This window comes from Perca flavescens, chromosome 2 (assembly GCF_004354835.1).
Source record: "Perca flavescens isolate YP-PL-M2 chromosome 2, PFLA_1.0, whole genome shotgun sequence".
Classification (NCBI taxonomy): Eukaryota; Metazoa; Chordata; class Actinopteri; order Perciformes; family Percidae; genus Perca; species Perca flavescens.
In genome coordinates this window covers 24299699-24317102 of record NC_041332.1, presented here as the reverse complement: position 1 = coordinate 24317102, position 17404 = coordinate 24299699, and the positions used below count along the sequence as shown (strand labels likewise).

Below are 17404 nucleotides of genomic sequence, written 5' to 3'. Positions count from 1 at the left end.
TGTATCCTTTTGTATGGTTTTAATTAGACTAATAATCCCAGTTAATTCCCGAGTAAAATACATATTTAAAGATTTAACAAAAATCAGAAGTTGCACATTTTCAGAGTACTTGCACATTGTGCCCTTTAGCAGTAGATAGTCTATTCATTGAGCTCAATGCCCCAAAGGATTTCACTTACGTGGACATTGTGCTCAGGAGTCACTGTCGAGGTAAATAATGAACATTTAAATTAAAACATTTCATATTGTACCTCATCAATGTCTGGAAAAAAAAAAAAAATCAGTTTAACCAGAAAATCTACCCCCCAATTATGTAGTAACCTTTTAATTATGTTTCACAAATGAAACTGCCACTGAATGTTTTTTTTCTGTTATTTAATTAAGATATACATACAGAACTGCAAAAATCTGGTTTACAAAATTTTCATACCAACAAATTGACTTGATGTACAGAGTTGTTGGGATTGAGAAACATCTGTGTTTACACTACAAAATAGGATAAAAAAAAAAAGTGTGGATGGAAATGGGGTATATTCAAAATGCTCAGATTAACAAAACTATTCAGTAGTTGCAGAGTGGTGTTCAGAATAGAAACTTTAGCACAATGCAGCTGGGACTTTGATGTCATTTAGAAAGTAAAAAGAAATAATGGTCAATTGCCATTATCGGAAAAAAGAAAAAAAAAAAAAAAAAAAAAAAAAAAAAAAAAAGTTTAAATCCCCATCTATTTTACTAAGGTTTTAGTCACAGCTCAACTTAAACGTGTTGAAATTCCCCACGCTTGTTTTTCAAAATAGATACAAAACTGCATTTTGCATACACCCCACAGTTCACATAAAAGGTGTGTGTGGTGAAATGCAATGGTTGTAAAACAGACAATGGGGATCTTGATGAGGACAGGCTTCTACAGTGGAGGAGTGAACGGAGCTTTCGAAAAGGTTATGTGCGGGCGCTTCTCTCCGTCTCTGCAAGACACTCCCTGACCAGTGCACGGGCGTGGATTATACCTGAACAAGACAGACAAGAAGGCATTAGTCTCTAAAGTTAAAAAGGTCAAAGGTGACGCCAAATCCTCCAGCATCGAGCCTCCACAGGCAGCCGCTCAGCCCAGTGCATCATGGGAAATCTTTTGGCTCTTTGTATGGCACGGACAGAAAACATCACGACCAAAGGCTCACCGAGGCTATTGGGGAGGTGCGATGTTTTCCACAGTGAAGCCGTCTTGTCTGCACTGTTGCCCGTATTGCATTTAATCTAACCAATGTGACACAAACACCCTACTAGCCACTGAGGCAGAATGGGATATAAACTTGAGCTGATGAAGCTGAGGCTGAGGAAGAGCGGCCAGCACTAATTTCCCCTTATTCACCTCATCCAGGGAGTAACATTTACGCCCTTTATTGATAAAATAACGGGGTTGTTGGTGGTACTGCCTTCTCCAGAAGGTACGGCACGGGCCGGCCCGAAGCCCGGGGTAGTGAGTGAGCAGCTCCGCAATGGCAAGTGGCAGCCCTTTCCCCGAAGCTCTCAGCGGGCTAGCGGCGCTGCCAAACCCGCTGGCGCCGCTCTGACTGAGATGAGAGCCCAGCTGGCTATCATGTTCTGAATTTTGGTCCTGAAAAGCGACTCCGAGAGAGGGTGGTTCAATACAGGGAGTACAGACAGGGCGTCAGGTGTCCTTGTCCCACCTGAGGTGCACACAGACTGGCTGCAGTCGATGGCAGAGGTTGACATGTCATCTCAGCCAGCATCAACGGTCTGAAATGTAGCGCCCGGGCCGATTAACGTACAGTTTCTTTGCATCTTTCCTCGTTGGAAGTTTTCAATTTCCGAGTACAATGGAACGCGGCATTAATGGCACTGCCAAGCTCCACCTGGGCAGACGGGGAGAGACTGCTGCTGACGGACGTAAAAAGCGTCACTAACGTTGCGTTGATTTTAGGGCGGGAAAGTCGCCACGGACAGTCAGATTGTATTACCCGACAAAGCAGCAAATACAAGCGCTTTCATCAGTGGGTCACATGCTCAATCACCATTGTTTAAACACACTTTTTGATAGATTGGTACTAGACAATTAACTACATGAAAATCTTACAATAACTTTAAAGGCAAAATTGGGTTTAGCCGTCTGCCTGCCTGTTAAATTAACACCACAGCCATTGCCGTTACTGGGGTTTCTAATGCATGGGATTCTATTTCAAATCACATCAATCCATTGCTTCTACATATTTTCATTGCTATCAATAAGAATTTAAAACAGCAAAAAATACAGTAGCATAATGATCATTTCCTTCTCGGACCACAAATGGTGGTCCAAAGCTGACTATGTCAAGGACTTTTGTCTTAACCCTTGTGTTGACTTTGGGTCACATTGACCAGTTTTAAAATTTGTTTTACATCAGAAAATATGGGACGTAGAAATAAGCGCTGAAAATGTGTAGAAGAAAAATTAACAATTTAAAACGTTGGAAAAACCAAAAACAAAAGGCGTCAAGTGTTTTTTTCAAGGTTGACGGGAAGACAACACAAGGGTTAAATATTTAAACAGAACCTGGTCTTTTTTACCCTCATATTTCGTTGACAGTTGCTTTACTAAAAATGTTAAAAAGGCTCCCCACTGCTGTATGTATGTACATTTATAAATAGTAATAGCAAAATCAGCCAATGTTTTTCCTTATCTTATTTTTGTTTTTTGTCTTTGCTTCTAACTTTATTTATACCCAATATGTTGAAAGAATATTGAATTGGTAATACTTCCCACAACTGGGCTGACAAACTTTGGGTGACAAATACGGGAATTACCAATAAGTGTTGTTATGGTCGCACATATCTAAATATTTCATGTTTTGTCAAATGGGCTATGGATGATTAAATATATTCCTTTTGTTTGCCAAAAAGCCATTCACAGACAAAGAAATGTAGGTTTACTTTCATTATGACATGTGTTTGGAATCCATTATACCCCAGAGAGGTAAAATTCCCTAGCCTGGCATTGCAAGACTATTTTGCAAATTCATATTAGTCTGAAACCTTTCAGTACATTTTCGATTTCCAAGGGACGTTATCAACGGTGCAGACCTAAATGCCTCTGGACACACTTGCAGAACAGTAGGTCAAAAATGACCTCAAAGTAAAAACATTTTACAACAACAATCCAAATCTACACACAACAAGTCCTGTGTCAGACCTGCCTTTACCAAAGAGTAAAAGAGAATGTTTATTTTATTCCCAATTAGTCCACGACCAAGGTCACCACTCCTTCTTGGGGTCCTTTATTTCTAAAACAAAAGCACAAAAAGTACAGCAGGAAGCCTGCCCCTCAGCACTTTTATGAACTATTCATGATACACACCACACACACAAATCATGTCTTTCTGACAAGAAACGCATACCTCTCTTTAGCCTCTCCATAGCACTCTTGCTGCCAGCGTATGTAGGCCTGATCTCACGGCTCATCTCCTCAATGACAGACAGAAGCTCACTGTAGGTGGATCCCTGAGACACTTTGACAGGCTGTATTTTCACAATGTAATGGGGGAGAAAAAAAAAAATAAAATCAATCAAGACTTGTCACAGCTGAAATTCACATCACAAGTAAAAGACAAAGTTCAATGAAAATGTGGACTATCTATCTATCTATGGTGATGTTAAATAAAAAAGGAAAGCACATGGTATCTTTATTTTCAATAATGATTTGATATTAAGACACAATTAGCAGAACTGCAACACCACTCAAATAATGATTTAACATTGATATCATTTAGCTGTACGATAGTCCCCCGACTGCTCTTTACACATCCCCATGCTTTCACAATAAAGTCCATTTCTCCACAGTTACAAATAATCCCACTTTAATCACGCAATAAGTTAGCCACCCCCTTTGGCTATCTTAACACTCCCATGAAGGTCACATGCCGGCCAGAGCTGGCAGTATTTACTGTACTCCGCCACGAATACAGAAAGACATGTTTTTTCAGCTGATAGTTTACATTTTCTAAAGCTTTTTAGAGGGTGAATTAGCTGAAGCAGACTCAATATCGCTCACTGCTGCCACAAATGAAGTAAAAGTCCCTCATAAAAATCAACCTTATTTCTGAAATAAAAGCCAGTTCACAATTAAATCTCAGCTTTCAAATAGCACAGGGTGTTCAGCTCACCCTGTGCTATTTGCTCAGCATTTGGAACATTTGTGCTCTGGTCCTCACAAATAACACAACAGGTATGCAGTTCTGTCATTAATTTGGCATTAAACTGCTGCAGCCCTAGTAAGGACTTTTATGCAAAGTGGCTGTCAAAGCCATGATATCAAGTACAAGCTCTACCCTTCGACCTGCACAGGCCCACACAAAAAAAAAAAACATCAACAACAGTTGTGGTTTGACTACTGGTTTTATATGATAAAGACAACACAACAGTATGAATAACTGCAGACATACCTGAACAAAGCCCATTGAGGGTGGGCCAAAGTCACTAAAAGCCGGTCTAAAGTTGGATGACGAGGGTAGGGATGGAGAGGGCACAGAGGAGCCTGCACAGAAGAGAATAGATGTCAAGTGTGATTTATGGTTCTGCGGAGGCTCAACGCAGAGCTTTCGCCGTAGCCTACGTAAGTGGCCTTAAGTTTATACTTGTGCGTCAATCTCTTTAAAAGAATAGCAGGACCGGCGTGTGTGTGTGTGCGTGGTAGAGCGAGTGAGACTGTGACGGCGATTAGCTTCGAAGAGAGTACCGACTCTAGAGACAGTGAGAGAAACAATGTGTCTCCCCTGTGTTTTTTGACCATGGTGGGAAATCTGTAGCAGGAAAAGTTAAGTTTCATGTGGTTTATGGAGAAGGAGAACCAGGAAATGAGTAGGGGGAAATGCAACGCTACAAATCCACAGCTGCGACGTGCGGTTACATTTTTCGAGAGGTGCACGTCAGGCTACGGTGTAGGGTACGTGTTGAGCAGAAATACGTCCATTGGCCATGGTGTGAAATGTTTTATATCTGTAATGCAAAAAAATGGCAACCAGCCAGTTTGCATGTCCAACATTAAGGCTGTATGGGGTTAGACCTGGAGGTGTGTGGTTGGAGCCAGATGGCGCAGGAGCAATGGGTTTGTAACTCATGGCGATTTCAGCAGGCAGCTCCCCGTACGACGCGCCACTTCCTTCGGTCCCGTCAACCCGGTGCTTATACAGCTTTACTGGTGGTGATGAGCTCCTAAGAGCTGATGCAAAGAAAACAAACACATGCACAGAAACACAAATAAAATGAAGATCAAATGTATATTCATCCTTTGAATAACAAAAGGCAGCTAAAGTGTGCAGTTATCAAAGCAGTGAATATTCATTTCATGTCCAATTCAAGCACATCTGCTCAATTTTTTCTCTCAAGATTGTTTTCCACTTTGTAGGTTTTACAACAATCTGAAAATGGTGGCTCAACAGCAAACAGCAATGGCCAACCCCATGAGTGTAACTACAAGTATTTTGCCAAAACCATGGCTTCATGTGTCTACTTTGCCTTGCTTATAGGCATGCATTCATCACAGAACAAGACTGATGACTCATTACTGCATAAAGTTTCAGCCAGGTTAATTATTTGTTTGTCTTTTCCCACCAAAACAGATATATTTATACGGGTCAATGCGGTGTTGTGCCTTTATAAACAGACAGCAGAGAGATGACCTCCTCAAACACGGGACGTTGGTGCCTTAACCCTTAGCAAAAGTGGCCACCTATACAGTTCAATTTTAACATTTGAACTTAAATACTTATCCTATGCTTTGAAGTGAGATAAGCTTGCGCCTTGTAGCTGCCCTTCAGACAGACAGTCATGCAACACCAGCCGCAAGTAGTTAATTATAATTCATGATAACAAATACTGTATTTAACATTGTTTATGCATTATGTAAAAGCACTTTGACCTTCCCTAGCCTAAAGAAAACCAGAGGATTCTTTGCTGCCTTATATTATTATTGTCAACAGCAGAGTGGCACAGTAATAGCGATAACCGCTAATGTTACAGTTTAGCTAGCTCTCCTACTTTAAATGAAGACAGTGTTCACTTGTCATTCAAATCTGGGAGATATCATATTTGATAACTAGCTATACGAGTATTACCTTGTCACTTTCGTCTGGGATTTTCGGGTTAAAAAATAAATAAATTAATAAACTTTGAAATATATGAATGTGATCGGTCAGTACGGACCAGAGCCAGAGGTGCCGAATGAAACAAAAGCTGACGTTAGCTTAAGGAAGGAGCCAAGCTACCATGGACCTACTACTGGTTATGTTAGCTAGATTAGCTAGCTAGCTGTCGCCGGTTAGCATAACAACATAAGTAGGACGCAGGTAAATAGTCGTGATGACGCGTTGATATTCTACATACAGACACTAAACGATACGAAGGTTTTCTACACTTGCGATTATTGAGAAGACTACAAACGATTCAAAAGAGTAGCATTTCTATTACCTTTATAAGGAGACTTGAAAATCCTCCGTGGGAAGCGAGACCTACTGGCTCTTCCCGTGTGTGAGTCTGCGCAGTAGAGAAGCGTAGTATTGCTGTTTTTTGTCTTTATTTATACAACATTCAAAGACAGGCAGCAGCCAGAACGGTCAGAAGAACTATACTACACTGTGTTTAAGTAATCTTAGTGTCACAGTTATATTACATAAAAGAGAGTTGTAAAGTAGGCTAAATTTACCATGAGTTACCGTTTAAACGGTCTGTAACTTTAGCCACTTGTGGTAGCTGTAACGTCAATTTGGTTTTAAAAATAGTTCTGCAAATCAAAGTTTACATTTAATAACTTTAACTTATCGAAAGTGTCAGCTAAATGCAAAACGAGGATTGTCCACGTCGTTAATTAACTTATCTTATAGAAACTTTAATATAGGTTAGACTAACCATAGAACAATAATCATAGAAATATTAAAGGTCCCATGACATGGAGCTCTTTGTATGGGATTAGTTTTGTGACTTTAATTCCAAGCAAAACTTGTCAAGTATCAAACAAAAAACACTAACTCAAGCAAAAAAATTGTCACCTCAAAGGTAAAACTTAAAACTTGCAAACAAAACATTTGTGTTGTTGTAAACTATTGGTCTTATATTTGTTTGATATTATGTCCTTTTGTTTACAGTTCCCTCTGCTTCTTTCTCAATGATCAGTCTTTTGCTCTCTCCATCACGTTTGCAGTCATGCTCCCAGCTTTCTCCTTTGCGCTCCCTGAGTTTTTGCTTGCGATTCTGACACGAATATCTCGTGTGGGCGGTTCTTACAGAGGTGCGTCCCCATTGGCTAATGAGTGTTAAGGGAAAGTTAAGGGAAAGTTTGAGTAACAGCTCAGCCTCAGTGCAGGTAAACTATCGCTAACGTTAGAGACTCAGAGTCTGGTCTGGAGGACACACAAGCCACTCCACAGGGGATTCCTGCAAGATTAATAAAGTGTAAGTATTGATCATATATATATTATCTGTGATCTACGTTGCAAGCATGGTTACTAGACATTTGTTGTTTCGTTGTGTTAAGTTACTAGCTAGCTAGCTAGTAAAGCTTTTTTAAGTTAGCATTTAACGTTAGCTATACTGCTAACTAATCTAAAACTTGTAGCCACCGGCTACCTTACTGAGCTAATAATTTACCATGGGAATCATGTATTCTTTGTGAGGCCTTACTCAATGGAGCTGTATTAATTATCGTCTTCTCTCTGTAGAGACCTGCAGGACCCGAGCAGAGCTACGATGCTCTCCCAGGTAACCTTAGGTTAGCTATATTATGGTCTATTAAGAAAAAATATTATCCAGCTAACTACTAATTGTTGTGGTTGCTATTGGCCTGATAATACACAATGCTAGGGTATTGGTTAAGTTGTACAATGTAGAAGCTGTGAATGTAATGTCTAGAGGTCGACACATACTGTACAGTACAAATGCAGTGTTAGCACTGCTTAACTTAACTCAGCAGGGGCTAGCTCAAATAGTCTCTCCTAAAACTTACTGAGCTAATAATTTACCATGGGAATCATGTATTATTCGTGAGGCCTTACTCAATGGAGTTATTAATTAATTATCGTCTTCTCTCTGTAGAGAACTGCAGGACCCGAACAGAGCTACGATGCTCTCCCAGGTAACCTTAGGTTAGTAACGTAGCTATATTATGGTCTATTAGGAAAAATTATTATCCAGCTAACTACTAATTGTTGTGGTTGCTATTGGCCTGATAATACACAATGCTAGGGTATTGGTTAAGTTGTACAATGTAGAAGCTGTGAATGTAATGTATTATATATAGAGTTCGACACATACATTAGATAATGTTCCATCTGTACACACTGTTTCTTCTTTCTTTGCACTACCTTAAGATGGCACATAACGGACGTATTTTTTGTATTTTTTAGCACTGTAAATGTCAACAATATTTAGAATTAATGCATAGTGTTACTACTGTCCAAACTATGTACTTTAACTAACACACCAGGCCCTTGACAAATACTTTGCTTAGTGATCCTTATGGTTTGATGTGATGTGCATGTGTCCTGGTGGCTGGCCATATCTTACTTTACACATGTAGTCAACATGGAGGTAGGAATCTAGAAAGTGTGATCAGAAATAAGTGTTCCAGTAGTGTTCAGGAAAGCTAGAAAAATGTTTCTAGTGTGCAGGCTTTATTACAATTATTTATTATTGAGCTAATTTCAAACACTTTTTATCATCCAATAAGGTACTTCAAGCTTTACAATAAGAAGTCAAGGAAGTGAAGGACTACAGCCACATCCCAGCCCTTCAGAGATCTTTCCTGCAGAAAAGGCTGTCATCCAGACTGGAGCGGTGGGCCATCAGTGAGCTCAGGAGACCACATCATCCCAGGCGTCCAGGAGTTGTGTGTGATATTCCCTCAGACGTGTTGTTGCAGACACAAGTCAACAGAGAAATACAGCTTGCCTTAGGTGAAACTGAATATGTGAAATATATACATAACCCAATTACTCAGTATGTTTGTGTATTGTTGGTGATGAAAAACTGACCCTGACCTGTGATGTACTGCAAATAATGACTGCACTGAGTTCCAGCTTCTTCTACCACCAGGGCCCCACCAAAATATGTTCAAATATCCATTATGTATGTTAAGTTTTATATTGGACTAAGAATAAAGCATTATAATAGTCAACCTTATTTCCTGTTTTATATAATGAACCAAACAGACAAGGGTGAATGTAAAAAAATGTTTTAATATATTATGTGCATTTTAAAACATAATTACAGTAAGAAAATGTAAACACAAATTAAATTACAGGACAGTATACTGTAGTAGGATATATTGACATACAATGGACTAAGAAACTACAAGTACATCAATGAAAACTTAAGAAAAAGTTTATTGTAAGTGTTAATTGAGTATCTGAGCAAAATATGATCAATACATACGCTATTGGTCTACACCCTGGCTGTTTGAAGCCTTCGCACACAGTGTTTCCTCCACAGAGAGACCGAAGGCTCCTCTCCCTCTACTGCTCCCACATCCTCCTGGTTGGTCTGCCTGCTGCCTGATGTGAGCTGTGATAGAAAATTATAACAAAGTTTCTTACACAAATCAAATGGTAACAAAGTTCTTACTGATAACTGAGGCTTCCAAGGTTGTGTGATTTACAATTAAAATACCTTGCTTTTAAGTAGCCATTAGCAAATGTGTAGGCTTTAAAAACACTATGAACATTTTCCTTATGCTGACCTGATTGCAAATGCAACAGAAGACATGTAATTAGAGTTAGGATAGCCAGTCTTTGTCATAACTAGGAAAGTACAGATGAGCACAAAACTGATGAACCAGTTAAGCAGTGCTAACACTGCATTTGTACTGTACAGTATGTGTCGACCTCTAGACGTTACATTCACAGCTTCTACATTGTACAACTTAACCAATACCCTAGCATTGTGTATTATCAGGCCAATAGCAACCACAACAATTAGTAGTTAGCTGGATAATAATTTTTCTTAATAGACCATAATATAGCTAACCTAAGGTTACCTGGGAGAGCATCGTAGCTCTGCTCGGGTCCTGCAGGTCTCTACAGAGAGAAGACGATAATTAATACAGCTCCATTGAGCATGAAAAACACGTAATTGTTTTTACAGTAGACAAGAATTGAGATACATGGCCAGAGGGAGACCAAATTTGTAGGCTACGGACGTACAACTATGCCTTGCATTGTAAAGTTATTATATGAATAAAATAGACATAGGCCTATTAGGCCTATGCCTGTCTAGGAGGAAGAGGTGTCTCAATTTGTTGAAAGCCCGGCCGAAAAATTTCCTTTTTTCTGTGATGGCCCTGCCCCAGTATCAGCCATAACTACAACAGAACTTCTAAAATAGAAAGTAAATTTAAAATACAATTGGGCTAAAGAAATGTCCTGCTATCCTTTACCTGGCTCACTAACACAGGCTTTTCTGCTATTACAGTAGAAACCTGTCACCCATCAGAATGTGTTACTGTAGAGCCGGTCTACCTGCCATTAATCATTTTGTGACTTTGCGGGAAAAAATCGGACCCGGAGATGGAAAATGAAACAGTTCCAGAAACATTTAAAAGTTCCTCGTAGCTTCTTTAAGGGAGGGTTATCACTGTCCAGGGGTTTGTATTGGGATTTTAACACACATAATTTTAGCTGAGGAAGTTGGTCTATTGAAAGATTAGTTATAGTCAACTAATGCCGGTATAATTTATCTTTTTAACTATCAACTCACACTAAGCATTGGCTACCTAGAATATTCAAAAATTCAAAAATAATTGTTGGCTTTTGTCTCTTTAGGGAATTTGTTGAAAATAAAAAAGTCTTCATCTAAAGCTAGTGCAGAGTGGGACCTTTATAGGTAAATGATTTAAAGTGTATTTACTATTTTTTTTTATATTTGCACACAAATAAGGACATAAAAGGTAAAAATTGACAGAAACAGCTAAAAAATATTCATTTAGTTTATCAAAAACTACAGAATTGGTTATCTTTGCAATAAGTATCCACATATATCTTTTAAATCTCTCTAAGTCGCATGTAGCGTACTTCATCTTTCAAATTGCCACTTGAGTCTCTTTAGCTATTGATTAACAGTTGCATCCATTGTTTGTTTTTGATGAACTAAATGAATATTTTGGAGTAGCAGTAGCAGTAGCAGTATGGACACTTAAATAACTTAAATATACACCTGTAATTCATTGGGAGGGTGGGGTTTAAATTTGTTTTCTTCAGACAATGTGGGACTATAGCATGTTTACATGTTTTACTGGGCACAGAGCCAGTTAAAAGGGAGATAATTAAATCTTTAAACCGGCAATAACTGATGTTTTGGCCACTTGGGGTCTTCGGAAACAGAAACCTTTTAGGTTTATGGTAAACTTTTTATCAGTTACCTTACAGCAGTTACGGAGCAACATTATTATTCACTTGGAGTCGTTTTTCTGTCCACCTGGTGAATGTACTGTACATTCACCAGGTGGACAGAAAAACGACCCCCAATGAATTACAGGTGTATATTTAAGTTATTTAAGTGTCCATACTGCTGGAAACCATGGTACCATCGATCACAAGAGCCTTTTCAACGGGCTAAACCAGTTGGTGGGTATTTCCGTATGTGCCGTGGAGTGGTTTCATCCTATCTTGCTGACAGAAGTTCCTTGGTCAATGGGGTCAGTTTATGTCTGACACAACACCATTGTCTTGTGGTGTCCCACAGGGTTCAGTTTACCATATGCTGCCTTTTGGACAGATTATTAGCCATTATAGTGGCATATCTTTAGCCTAGAAATCTAGACGCACCCCAACGGCAGCAAATGTAATTTGCAGCCAGGGTCAGTTTAGCAAATCTCCGTTGGCTTGCGAGCTGGAAAAAACGAATTCTGGTCAGGCCAATCACATCGTGTATAGAGTTGGTGGATGGGCTTAACGTAAGGATGGCAGAGTTACAAGTTGTGAATTCCCTGCTACTTAAAAACAAAGAAGATGGCTGCTGCTGCTGGCGAACAACGGTCTTTCAAATTGGCTTTGGCCGTGACTCATGAAAACTTGGAGTTAAGCATTGAAGTCATTCTTAAAAAAGGAAGATACGTTCGGAGTTTTGCCGACCGGATACGGCAAAAGTTTAATCTATCAACTAGCGTTGCTCTGGTTGGCTATGAGTGCAGAAGGAATTTGAAAGGCAACTGTTTATCCCGCCCCTCGGATTGAGCCCTGCCAATGGTGAGTTCCCAGACCCAACATCTTGATGTGGGTCTGGCTTGTTAGGCTAGCATATCTTATCATTATGCCAATGACATTTAGTTTTTTCTCTTTTAAACCCCCTTTAAAAAGTGTCTGTTTTACATTATAATCCTATGGAGTAAACCGTGTTGTCAAAAAAGCTGTGAGTGCTTTATCTAATGTTACATAGCGCTCTAGGGTACTACATAGACAGTTAAAGAAATGGACCAACAGCTCCCGTTGCTCTGGACGGAGACCAGTGAAGGATATTAGAAGCATTTTTCCGGTGATAGCTGAGCATTACTGCGCCTCCAACTGAGAGAGATGACGTAAATGTGACGTGAGCAACTTGTCTGATAGTTGGAAGTCTTCTGGTAGCTGTGCCAAGAGAAATCTCAACCATTCTGAATCTTGCAGAGATGGAGAGCGTAGGTATATGTAAGGAGAAAACATAAGCACAGGCTAATTATTGCTAACTAAAATGCTAGTTAACATTAGTAATTAAACTTAAACAGCTAATGTAAGTCGAAACTGCCTGCAAGCTTCTCCTGTACTAATAATTTCTCTACTATGCGACAGTAAGTCGCGTGGTTATGACACAATCGTTAGCCTATTGGAATGGAAATTTCTAAGTGACCCCAAACTTTTGACCGGTAGTGTATGTGCTACAGTATGTTGTGCTATTTTGTTCTGTACAGCAGGAATGTGAACTCAAATGTGGTTACAGAAGGCAGTAGCAAAGCTACTGAGCTTGGTTTTAAAATAGAAGAAGCAAACAGGTAAAAAACAGCTCAGACCATTTTTCAAACAACAGGAAGTAAAAGAGGATTATACACAGTATGCTAACGTGCAGGTTCCCAGAAAAGGGGACACCTGATGGACAGGCAAGACGTGTTTGAATCAGAAAATAATATGCAACCTTCTTTCACCTGAATTTGGAGACCACAACTGCTTCTTTTGCAGCCTTCAATATTCCAAAAATATATAAAACACTCCAGTACTACAATACACCTCACAAAAGTGTGATTAGTTACTAGAGAACAAGTGAGGAAAGACTCAGTAACAACCCCTAATTGCAATATGCATTTATATAACATATCAAAATAAAATAAAAGCAATAACCATTTAATGTGTCGTGATAGCTCACAGTTGTCAACACAATGTGCTTTCTGCACAACAATCAGGAATAAAAACTCAGAGCCAAGCAATGGATTATGAGAATGAAATCTTAAAATAATGTCATTTTTAGCTGACAATTGTGCATTATTACCAAAGAGTACAGTATAGTAGTATGAGTGTTGTGTGGGCGGGAGTGGGAGTGGGCATGAGGGGTGCAATTAAAAAAAATTCTATTAAGGGGTACCATGGCTAAAATAAGACTGGGAATCACTGCCATCAAATATAAACTCAACAGTTCATTTCGCAATTTCTTTGTGCAGCTGTTAATTACTACACTGCCTGTCTCAGTTAATTACCCACATTATAGTGGAGTTTTGTACTATATTGACAGTTATGTTTAAACTTTGACCTGATAAGTACCTTCTACTCTACTTTTTTCTCTACAGTCAATACTTCAACAACCTTGAACAGAAAAGTAATTATTATTCTCATTCTTATTCTTGACAAAGCATCTAATAGAGTGGAAACTGCATTTCAATCAGGAGAGACGTCATTTGCAGATATGCAAAAATATTTATTGTACAACTGTATGATATTGAATGTACAAAGTCTTTTGGAGATTGGACTCCATCGAAATAATCTTCTTAAAGGGGTAGGGAATAGGAAAATAACCCCCCGATGGAGCCCAGACACTGGTGGCGGCGGTGAAGAGACCAGAGACCGGACCGAAGAGGTAACGGAGCGGTCAGCCGGAGAAACACAACTACCAGAGGAGGCAGGGGAGGAGGAGGGTCGAGCGCGTTGCCTGAAACGACAGCTGACAGCACAAGAAGAGAACAGATTTAAAGCAGAGTTGTAAGGCTGTGATTGGCCCTTGAATCTCATGGCCGAGTCTGATTGGTTTAACTGACATGTCACTTCTTGAACAGCTGATTTGATTTAAGAATGAGTAGTGATTGGGGTAATGACGTCTTCCTGAAAGAATTTGCGCTGAGCTTCATTAGTGGTCTTGATGGTTTGTGTGTGCTGAAAGAGAGGCATTAACAAGGAATCGGTATATTTTTAGGCCGTTTCCACACATCTTTGTAGCTTTCAATTTGCTTATTGTAATTGCCTCAGCAACACGTCTCTTGCATATTTATGAAACCACATAATGTTCCTCTAACTACTACCACTACACACGGTCACAACCCTAAAAAAATTACTAAACGCTCTGAAATTAATATTCTGTGACTGAAATGTTTCCACTCCTGGGACAAAGCATGATTGAGATTAAGATGCATATAAAGAGTATCCTTAATTTCAATTTAAAACTAAATTTAAATCAAACTTAGAACAACTGCATTTTATGTCTCTGTCAACCAGTCAAGTTGTAGTTTACCAGTACATCCATGTATTTCCAGGGTAATATAATATATGTAGTGAAGAAAGAAAAAGGTAGTAATTGATTAAGTCATAATAAGCGTATGAATTCTTGAGTTACGGCCAAAAACATGTTATGTGACTTCTCAGTGAAATTATAATCACTTCATCCTTGAGTTAAAGTGGACGATTCTGCCAAATTTGAAGAAATTCCCTAAAGACATTCTGGAGGGACAGACAAACAACCCGAAAACATAATGCTTAAGTTTACAGCTGTTGCTGGTGCGGAGGCATAAAAAAAAAAAAAAAAAGTCTTCCTGCTGATCTCTGGCAGCAGAAGAGGTAAAGCAAGAAAAATGTAGATTTAAATGTAGGTTTAAATGCAATAACATTTTGCCAATTTGCAATGGATTGGATGAAAAAAAGTTATGTTTGAGCAGGTTCAGGAGGAAAGGTTGTCCGTCGCCCACATTAAGCTTGTTTTATGTAACTGTGACTTCAGTTAAAAACAGTGGGTGAGCCACACTGCTCACATAACCAGCGTGCAGGTAGAATGTATAATGAAAATGTCGGTCTACTTTTTAACAAAATGAACGAAAGTTAAAATGAGAAACACTTAAGAGAGAAGGGCCAGACAAGAGGAGAAAGTATAGAAAAAACTATTTGAGTTTGTGAGCTGCAAGCTACTAGAAGGCTTCAAAGCAATGACAGTTTGATTTGACTAACACATAGAAAATTGTTGGCAATGTGCCAGTCAGCAAAGTTATCCTGATAAGCATTCAACAAGATTATTTAAAAAGCTGGAAGTAGCGGTCAGAGAGCAGATGGATGTGTTGAGCACAAGACAGCAACCACCATGGCTGAATTTGGAAGCTGGTGTGAAAGCACCTCATAAGCTGCTCTTCTCCTATTGGCTGACAGAAGAAAAACAACTGTGTAGTGAATGAGAAAAAAAAAATCCAACTTCTGTCTTGAAATTCAAAACTTTGGGTCACAATGGACAACTTCACTTCTTCTTAAATTACTTTTTTTATCAATAGGAAGTGGTGTAGCACAAAAAATCAGGGCCCCCGTACGTGTGGCTTCAGTGAGCTCCTTTTAAATGCATCCATTTTCCACTTTACAAACAACTGAACAAGTAGAGATACATATGTTGAGCTTATTGGAGTAGTCAGTAATGACGTTTTTCAGAAAGTCATGTATTTCAGCCCTCTTTTCCCAACATTACTGTGTGAAGCTTTCTCTAGTGAAATTTCCCAACATTATCGGAACAGTGATAGCCACAATGACATAATGTTAAAAGCAATGGCATTCACAATTTTAATCAAATGATCATTGAATATTTGGCAACAAACTCAAAGTTTGATGTCAGTTGGAGAAAATACCAGGCCCCGCTGACTGGGTCAAAAAGGTTCATATTAGAATCCGGAAATTATAATTTTGTCATAATTATTTCAAAATTAGAGGTTAAAAGCACTTTTCCGCCACCACAGAAGCCCAAACAATCCCTGACAGCTGTGTTTGGTTGAATGCAGTTGGCAGTGTTCACAAATTGGAAGTCAGTTAAATTAGTGTCTTCCAGTCATTTTTCTACATTTTTTGTACATCATTACAAAGAAATGAAACTTAGTTATGACATTTTCATAATGGCCAAATGTACTGCAGGTCAGTGTTTGCACAATCAAATGAAGTCTGACTCATGCTGAGAGCACAGTGTGCTTCTGTCCCAACATCCCACCTTTAATATGCGACTCCTGGTACAATTGTGTTCTGTAAATGGCATTTTGTTGACAATGCTGGTCAGGTTGACCCTAATTGGCTCATAAGCTCTTAGACCACTTCTATTATGCACATTTCCACTTCTACTCGGGGTCCTCCATCAGTGACACCTTTTACAATAGTTTAAAGCAGATCGACGGGATGTGTGAGTCCCACTTTCTCACCTGCAGCTCGAATGTAAGAGCAGTTCAGTGAAGTTCTGTTTTGTGGAAGTGGGAACATCTCTGTACATAATTGCACATACACATTACAATGTGAACGTTTTCACATTCCTGCACAAAACTGTTCAGTTCTTAATTTTTAAAACAGATATATTGTACATATTCTTTATGAAAATTGTTATATATATTTTTTATTGTTAATTAGTTTTATTTTATTTATGCTTCTTGACTGTTTGTGGTACTTATTTTATCTTTTATTTTCTCTACTAAAAAAACTACTAAAAAAGATACGTGTTCTTAAATAGCTATCCTCCCTTTCTATCACGATTACTTAATTTGATTACTACACATCTATATGAGTGTTGTCCCATTAGAAATATCTGTGTTCATCGCCCCCTTTCTGCTCTGCTCTTTCTTTCACAGATGTGGAGAAGAGAAGTGGCAGCTTCATTCGGCACAGTCAATTACTAGGACTTGAAAAACTTTTTTAAAGCCACCAATCACAGGACAAAGAAAGGCTTGTAACAGAGTAGTTTTACACTGTGGTATATTGCATGCTAACATTCTGAGCAGGTATAATGTTTACCATGTTTGCTACAGTGCTGTCATGTTAGATTAGAATGTTGTTAATATTAAGTACAGCTTTGTTGATATGGTCATACAATCAAAGTATTGGACATGTTAAGTTGGCTTTCTCATTGTTGTCTTTGGATGGGTGTTTGGACTCACAGACGTGTTGAACTATTGCAAATTGTTTAT

At 38.9% G+C, this 17404-nt stretch overlaps 1 protein-coding gene across 1 annotated transcript; it reads right to left on the bottom strand.

Moving 5' to 3' along the window:
* Nucleotides 1-358: 358 nt before the first annotated feature.
* cdk2ap2 (cyclin dependent kinase 2 associated protein 2) lies at nt 359-6565 on the bottom strand. Its single transcript, XM_028598356.1, has 5 exons — nt 6460-6565; nt 5057-5212; nt 4437-4528; nt 3393-3513; nt 359-1007 (listed from the first exon to the last, which is right to left on the bottom strand). The coding sequence occupies exons 2-5, from the start codon at nt 5109-5111 to the stop codon at nt 940-942; spliced, it is 336 nt and encodes a 111-aa protein (XP_028454157.1). The 5' UTR covers nt 5112-5212; nt 6460-6565; the 3' UTR covers nt 359-939.
* Between the last annotated feature and the right edge of the window lie 10839 nt (nt 6566-17404).